At 41.9% G+C, this 9,020-nt stretch overlaps 1 protein-coding gene across 1 annotated transcript in view; it reads left to right on the top strand.

Annotated features, from left to right (window-relative positions):
• The first annotated feature begins 449 nt into the window (after positions 1-449).
• The window catches only part of efna3b (ephrin-A3b), a 92,086-nt gene continuing 83,515 nt past the window's right edge, over positions 450-9,020 (top strand). Inside the window, exons 1-2 of the mRNA XM_061675581.1 lie at positions 450-941; positions 1,176-1,415. Coding sequence (XP_061531565.1) covers positions 1,306-1,415 — 110 coding nt within the window. The 5' untranslated portion in view covers positions 450-941; positions 1,176-1,305. The remainder of the gene's footprint in view (positions 942-1,175; positions 1,416-9,020) is intronic.

The raw sequence follows: 9,020 nt of genomic DNA, 5'->3' as shown, positions 1-9,020 counted from the left end.
GCACTTTGTTTCCTCTGCTGTTGTTTTAAGGCGCTTTACAAATGGAATACAGTTGAGTTGTTGTACAGTAATGACACTTAATAAAAACCTTTCCCACGTTCCCTTTTATTATCTTTGTATGCAATACAGTAATATTTTTCTTTATTAAAAACAGCATAAAGACGGGTAGTGTTTTTCTGGGACTGTTGTGGAATAATGGCATTTTTACAATGGGGAAAATTGATTTGATATAGCAAATTGAGGTGAGTCACGAAACGAATTGAATTCGCAATTGGAGAGTGCGGTGTATTTCCGAACGTCCATTTGCTGCACTGAGGAATGTTGTTTTCGGCCCTCCGAATGTGTGCGTGTGCTTGTAGTGTCGTAGTAGGGGGCGTGGCCGTGCTGAAAAACAAAACGGGCTCCAGATGTGTCCCCTGGCTGCAGTCAGACGTATCTTGCAGATGATGATGGGTGGAGCGGCTGACAAGAACTTGGAAGTGGCAGCCAGGCGGTTCCCGATGTGCTTGCGCCACCACCACTTTGGAGGACTGCGCCTGTGACGTCGGCGGCGGTGGGCGGAGTCACCGAAGCGGACGAGCGCTGGCTGCCAAAAAGGAGGGAGACGCGCGGAGGAGAGCAGCTGGAGGCAGGCGGGCTCACCGGAGGGAGCGATGCTTGTCGGACTGAGCCTGGGATGAATAGTTTCGCTGCTTTTGATTGATGGGAGAGAGAAAAACAAAATCAAAATCAAAAAGCAGCTTCACGTATAAGACAACTTGACGAGGACTTGCTTCTTTTTTTTTTTTTTTTTTTTTTTTTTTTTTAATATTTAATTAACAGTGCTTAATTTCCACATCAATTTACTGGGGCGTCCCATGCCCGAAGGAAGACCGACCTCCCTCGTCGAGCGTCCCCGGCCACTTGCGCTCCCCTGGCGGACTCAGTTGCAGCAGTTCTCGGTGAGAGTGAAAGAGAGGACCACATCCAGCTTTTTAAACCCTACACTCCTACACTACAGTGAAGGATGGATTTGTGTGTGTGTGTGTGATTTGTGTGTGTGTTTGTGTGCCACTTCACATCACAATAGCCCCCCCACCCCCCCCCACCCCATGTATTTTCTTTTTACAACACTTATTAACGCGGTACTCTCAGTCAGTCAAGTCTTGTGTTTTGCCCTCTGTTTTGTCTCACAGGCGTTAGCTGCGATGTTTGAGTCGCGATCTTTGGTGGGCTGAACGCACCGAAAGAAAGAGAAAGAAAGAAAGAAAGAAAGAAAGAAAGAGAGAGTGACCCGAGACACCGAGGGAGGGGGGAACCGAGAGCATGGCTCTGGTACCGCTGTCTCTCTGGGTGCTAACGACTCTCACCTGGGCCAGCCCGCTCCAGGGGTCCATCAGCAGGCATTCGATTTACTGGAACAGCTCCAATATTCAGTAAGAATTTAGCCGTCTTTTCTTTGTGCGTGTATGTGTGTGTGTGTGTGTGCGTGTGTGTGTGGAAGAGAGGGTTATTTATTTTTATCATATTATAAAGAAGAAATGTCCTGGTTTTCTGCCCGTTCTTTCTGCTTTATTATATCCCACTGGGATATTTGGGATTTATTGTTATTCATCCACTGCTTCGCTGCAGAGATTGTGTGTGTATGTATGCGTATGTGTGTGTGTATATATGCATGTGTGTGTATATGTGTGGATAACAGTTTTATTTAGAACACGTCTCAACAAAAAATACACCAAAGAACCTATTAATAAAAAAACAATCCATCCAATTTGTTCAAATTTAGAACAAATTTCAAAATTTTTGAATTTGCTTTTGTGAAAAGCAATTCAAAAGGCTTGGCCTTCATTTTAAATCGACTGACATTTTTTATTTCGAAAAGAAGAAAAAGTGAATATTTGCAATCTTTGCAAAAAATAGTTTTTTTTTTGTTATTTGTTAAAACCGTCATTGTGACTTGGTAATCTGTGATCTGTGAAAAAAAATCAACCACCTCTGTATTTGATGTAAACCTCAATGCCAGAGGAAAAACAACCAATCAGAGACAGAAGGCGTAACTTACGAGATGTCAATCATTTGTCGTGCATTCGCGGGCACACTCATCACGTGCACACCACCGATGTCTCGTACAAAAAAATAAAACTTAAAATGGATCACATTTAATTTACTACTGTCATCATAGACTGTTTTCATAAATATGAATCAAGTTTTTTTTAATTGCCAACATCCATTTTAATCTATCATGTTTCATCTTAAATTCTAAAAAAAAAAAAGAAACTTCAAGTGTATTTTCTCCTCTCACGTGCCTTGTTGATGCTGCTCCTTCTGTTAAATAAGTCGCCAAAAAGCCAAAGAAAATGCAACGCACACGGCCAGAGTTAACCCGTGATGTTTACTGTGCTAACGACTCGCATGATGTCACTCTTGAAGTTTTGTGCGACTTTAACGACTTATGTTTCACATTCCAAATTGTACGGCTAGATAGGTTCGGCGGTCATCTCTTCATGTTCTATAGCGCTTGTCCTCATTTGGGTCGCCGGTGAGCTGGAGCCTATCGGATCTGACGTTGGGCGAGGTACAACCGGGACTAGACTGGACAGTCCAATGCATGCCACGTATAGACAAATGACCATTCACATTCACACCTATGGACAATTTTAAGTCTTTGGTATTGCAATGTGGGAGGAACCCAGATTACCCAGGAAAAAAGCCACACAAGCATAGGGAGAACATGCAAACTCCACACAGTAGAGGCTTTTTTTTTGTTCGGTCATCAGAATGGAGAATCTGTATCCCTGTGACACAGTGGAGGTTTTATACTGCCACTGTGGTTCTTTGTATTCTGATGGATATTTATTGAACATTTCAGTGGGACAGAATGAGGTTTGAAAGGGAAAAGGAGAGGACAGAAATAAAAACAAACAATAAACCACAGGACACTAGATATCAGAAAAAAAAGGCGGACTACACCCTGAACTTGGTCGGCAGTCAGTCGCAGGGCACATGTAGACACAGACAACCATTCGCACTCACATTCACTCCGTCACTGAGTGGGAACTGAACCCACGCTGCCCGCACCAAAGTCAGGCGAGTGTACCACTACACCATCAGTGACCTTATTCTGTGGGTTAATTGTATTTTGTTGTTGTTGTTGTTGTTGTTGTTGTTGTTGTTGTTGTTGTTGTTGTTGTTGTTGTTGTTGTTGTTGTTGTTGTTGTTGTTGTTGTTGTTGTTGTTGTTGTTGTATGAGTACATCCTTTAATTGTATTCTAAAGCCCAAAGTCAACATGTGATACGCCCTACACAACGTAATACAAGTCTTACTTCAGTACTGCATAATAACTGTATGGAGGCGGCGTCCAGGCACAGTGTTAAGGGACACTGCCCCCCTCCCGCCCCAGAACTGCCAGTGGAGACGCACACCTCCACTGTGCTGCCAGGTTCAGCTGTATATAATATGTATGTGTTTTATTTGAAACCAATTGTACTTTCATCCACTTGGAATGCATGAGAAACTCCAGAAAATGTCTAGCGGTTATAGTGGTTCTCTACGACCGTTCAGTTGTAGTTTTTGCCGGAGTCTCTTTTTTTTTTTTAAACAGACTATTAATATCCCTGTTCTGGACCATTTCACTTGCACACACACACTTTTATTCTTTTCCATATTCTTTCCTTCAGCATCAGCCACGCTCGGCCACGCAGGAACAGAAAGACGAGCAAGAGTCTCTCTTGGCGTCGTCTCTATCGGTTCAATTAGGTGCGCTTCTTTGCTGACCCCGTTGTGTTGTAGCAGTGTCACTGTTCGAGCTCTCGCTCTCCCAATCTCCAACCCTCCTGCTCATGTCTACACTCACTCCGTTGTCCTTTTTCCTGTCCCTCTAATCCTCTCGCCCCTCATCCCCTTCTCCATTTAAGTGATTCAGCTGCAGATCTTTGTCTGTTTTTTATTCTATGTCAGCCTTGTGTGAGTCACACACTAACATCAACACATTTTCTTATCGTGAGTAACTAAAGGTGAGGTTTGGCACCAAAACGAGAGTTTTCCCAGCAAGGTCACCAAACACTTAAAAAAACATCAGATTTACTTTCAAGAGTTACAAATATTATCCTCCTCCTCCTGCATCTGCCAAAGTGTGGACCATTTCCCATCCTTCTTATGCGGTTGACTATTTCCCTTTGTTTTCGCCTCTGCTGTGCTTTTATTGGGCTCCTAAGACAAAGAGATGAACTGCCTCTGTCGGGTTTTATGACTGCGCTTATTAAAGATGTAAACAATGTGAAAACTCGGCTGAAAAAGAATCAAGCATTTAGTCCTCAGTCTTACAAGTCAGCCATTTTAGTTTCACAACAGGAAATTCAGGCGTTGGGAAAATAGATGTTTAATGGACGCTGTGTCCCACTTAATAACCGGACGTGTTGTCCGCCTTAAACGAATACATGCCCCTCCTCAAATACTGTTGATGCCTCCTGTTTTCAAGAAAAAAAAAACATCGTGACATGGCTCCTACCTGGAAGCTATATGTCAGGCTGGTGACCACACTCGTAATTCAAAACAGGCGTATCTCAAATCCTCTTCCCCCATTGAAATAAAGGAAAATGCCATTAATCCGTTCCAGCGCCTCCCAAAAGTAAATGGTCATGTGTTTATTAATGAGGAAAAAAAGCACACTGTAGTATTGTACTGTATCAAACAATCGTAACAACATAAATATTAAGAATGTTAAAACTTAAAAATTTTAAACAATTAAAAAATATATTTTTTGTTTTGTTTTATTTCAGTGGACATTGTGCTGCTCCTTCTGGTGACTCCACTTTGGCCACCTGGGGGTCGTATCATACAGCCATATGGATTCAGTATATATAGAGTCTCCTCATTCCTCAGTAAGCCACACTAATATTAGTCGAGCTTCGCAGTGGATAAAGCATATATGCTCGTGTTGTTATACTGTCTATTTGTTTGTGTTTAAATATCTGCTGCTTAAAGGGTTATAACACTGCGACGTAGATGTCTTTGTTAGCCCATCTATGGTGTTACCCATTATATGTTAGCATTAAGCTAGTGGAGGCTAATGTGGTTGCTTTTAATACACAACGTCATTTTCTTTGTTTTATTTGAATTTGACAGTAAACTTCAACAGGGAGTGGCAGTAAACAGCTCGAAGCCTCTTTTTTTGAAGAACCGTTCACTAATTCTATCTGCCGAAATGCTACTTGTTGTGAATTGAGTTAAGTCACTGCCACCATACAGCGCTCGTATCTCAGGGTTTTGCTTGCAAGTCAAAGCAAAAATATGGCCAAACGACAGCTCCTTACTTGATTAACTCGTACGTCAAGTCACTCATATCTCAAGGCACCACTATATTTTTACTTACTTTTACTTACCCCTCTGAATGGGTACTCTCTTGGGTACTCTCTGTACCAAAATTAACTTTCCCTGGCCACTGTATGAATAGTCATTATTAGCTTATAAACAATAGTAGTTGAAGGATGGAGAAAATCGCTGCATATTTTATAGAAGCCTGCTTGCAGAGTTTGCCTCGAATACCTTTTAACTTTCCTTTTTTCCCTTGCAGTAACAGTTAAACACACTGAGAGATTTTATTGCAAAAGACTTGAATGCATCTTATTAAAAGTTCCATGTAATGAGGTGTCTTTCTTCGCTGGTTGTATCACTTGGCTCGCGGACAAAGACTATCAGAGAGCAGCTTAATCTGTAACCTGACCCTCCTGATTCCTGCGCTCTCTGCCAATCTACCTCCCAGCGGCGTAGCCTCCTTCGGTGTGTGTCTTTCAGCAAAAGACTGCACTTAATTAAACACCTCATCCCTGATCTTCACGTCTTTCTTTCCTCTCACAGTGACAACGTACAGTAGGCTGCGCATCGAGGGTGGCCATGAAAGTGCAGTGCCTAAAATACTCTTTCATACTACTACTTCAATTCCCCTTTCCTATTTGCCCTATTTGTTGTATATCTGCACTCGGCACCGCGACACCCACTTGTTGTAAAGGTTGTTGTTGGCGTACGTGTGTCTCGCCGCCGGCGCTGTGGACTCTCCAGAGTTTCTCTCGCTTGGCAGTGCGGCGTGAAGGTTTCCAAGGCCAATAATAAGCTGCGGTGTAGCTGTCAGTCGGCGCGGTAAACACACAGTAAAAGCTGCAGGGTCCTCGTCCGCATTCTGAACCCCTCCGAGCTTTCTCATCAACCTCATGAGACAGACTGTTACTGAGGATTAGCAGCTTCATAAATAGATACTACTCGCATTCACGTCCGGCAATATGTTTCATTTCCTGCTTTTGCACAAAGCCCATCAGTCACTTGCCACCATTGTCCCTGGGCACACTGTGTGATGGGTTGTGTGCGTGGGCATATGTGTGTAAGTTGCTAGTCGGCTGTTACAGATGTTGCCGTTCACTGGCGGGTGACTGAAAGGAAAACAAATCCATCAGTCCATTAAATCACACATTATCTTCCACCACCTGGCAATTAGCCACCGCTGTGATTGTGTGTGTGCGACGTGTGTTTATGTGTGCGTGATCTAATGATGAAGCAGTTTACCAATTTGCATACCGGCTATCTCATAATTTTGCAGTGTTGGAAGTAAATTCATTTTTTTGTGGGATTGTATGAAGCCAAGTCACACATGCTGGTTTTCATCTTGTTTGGGGGCCAACTTTCCACAAGTCATTTGTGTGGACCATATATTATGTCTGTGTGGATGAGAGGCAGGAGGGGATTGATTTTCCCTTTGTAAAGGAATTGGAGTTATCATGTAATTGCATGAAAAGTGCTTTTGAAAATAAAGTTTTCCATTGTAATGAATGGCAATGCTATTAATCCATTGCAGCCTCCCCCCATAAATGTGTATTGTGTTTTTAATAAGGACAATAACAATCTATAATAGTGCACTTGATACAAATATATAGTAACAATAACATAATTAAATAGAATCTAAAGAATGAAACAGTTTGAACATCATGTTTGTACGTCATTAATTGATTGCGGCTCCTTTTGGTTTGCCACTGGGGGTGGTATATTACAGTCATGCAGACACAAAGGAAGAGGACTTTCACAACTACTGTAAGTGACTCAGCGACTGCAGTAATATTAGTCGTTTTTCACAGACAACAAAGAATACTGTATATGCCTGTGAGTATTGTTATATTGTCTCTCTATGTGCGGTGCTGCAACATTTGTGTTAAAATATCCATTGTTTAAAGCATTATTACACTGCAAGATAGATGCTATTCGTTAGTCTATGGTGTTCCTCAATATGTGTTAAATACACGTTTAGTTTGGCAGTAAACATCAACTAGGAGTGGCGATAAATAATTTGAAGCCCCCCTTTTGAAGAATTGTTCACGATCCGCTGAACTGAACAGCGCTCGCTCGTGTCTCAATTATTATTTATTTTTTTGCTCACACTGTCAAAGCAAAAAAAAATGTACAAATCATCCGAACAACAGCTGGTATCCTGAAAAACCCGGGTCACTCGGATCTCAAGGCACCTCTGTAAAATAATGTAATAACTTTCATTTGTAAAGCGCCTTTCTGACACGTAATGGAGAGTGACACTGTACGTAGTGCCGTTTTGTAAGCATTGCTTGAATCAATGTGTTGTGTATTACCCGGTATAGTGGTAAGCATGGCTGCACCACAGTCAAGAGATCTCAGTTTGACTCCCCATTGGAACATCTCTGTGTGGAGCTTACACTTTCTCTCCGTGTTTGCGTGGGTTTTCTCCAGGTGCTCTGGTTTTCTGCCACATGAAAAAAATATTAATAATGGTTGTTTGTTTGTCTATATTTGCCTTGCGATCAGCGGTGGGTAGTAACGAGCTGCAGTTACTGCGTTACATTTACTTGAGCAACTTTTTGGATAAATTGCACTTGGGAGAGTAGTTTTAACGCAACATAGGTTTTACTTTATCTCGAGTATTTTTGTACTTTAGAACATTACGTTAAGCTACATTCCATTCTCCGCCTTTATTTGTACCTATCTATTATTGCTTGTCCGATGTACTTATTCAGATTTCCCAGAGAGACTTGTGCCTCAGGGACAGTCACGTGACTCTGTTCCGACAATCCAACATAACCACGATTTGACATTTGACTCCATTTCACCAATCAAAGGGAGCCATGCAGTCACATGACCGCACACAATGACTCCATGGCCCCGCTCGGAAGCAAAGGTTTTCACGGTGACTAATTTGTGTGAAATACGGCAAAAACAAGGGAGGGAACAACAGCCTGCGACTTTCAGTCAGAACAGGCACCACACCCCTGGCCACACACTGAATCCATCATGCGTTGTGATCTGTGTCTGCCTAAACATTTCCACATTTCAGCTGAAAAGAACTCCACTTTGAACTTTAGAAAACGCATTTTCTCAATGTAAAACCTTTCCTTAATTTCAGTTATTCACGAAGATGAAATGTATTGTCTTTGTTACATACTGTAAGTTATATTGGTGGACAATGTCTGAAATTGCACATTCCTATTTTCATATTGGTTTTCTATATGACGTTGATGCTCCGATTAAAAAATTAATACATCAGATATTACAAGTTACTCACGAGAGTATTTTTTTTTTCACTAAGTACTTACTCTTACTAAAGTAATCATTTGGAGGGCTACATTTTACTTATAGTTGAGTCATATTATTCAAAAGTAACAGTGATTAAGAACATTTCTGATGACTCAGTCAGTCGAAGGTGCAGGTACTCTGCCTCCTGCCTAAAATCATCGGGGCTATGCTTCGGTTACCCGCGAATCTAATGAGGTCAACTGTTCGAAGATGAATGTACTGAGCTAACTAACTAACTAACTAACCTAACCTTTCGCGAGTCACGCCGATTTGATGTTTAATCACAGCAAAGCAAAGACCAGCGGGGTCATGATAATAATGCTGTTCGTATTTGACCGATGCACTCGTTCATTCGCACTCTCTATTTGACACAATAGTGTTGTTGTGTGTGCGTTTCTGACATTAGACAATAAACAAGCCAATCAAGCGGCCTCCTGACAGCGGTGCAAACAATCCG

Source organism: Phycodurus eques, chromosome 4 (genome assembly GCF_024500275.1).
Source record: "Phycodurus eques isolate BA_2022a chromosome 4, UOR_Pequ_1.1, whole genome shotgun sequence".
Taxonomy (NCBI): Eukaryota; Metazoa; Chordata; class Actinopteri; order Syngnathiformes; family Syngnathidae; genus Phycodurus; species Phycodurus eques.
Note: the sequence above shows the minus strand (reverse complement) of the source record. Positions and strands in the feature narration are given on the sequence as shown.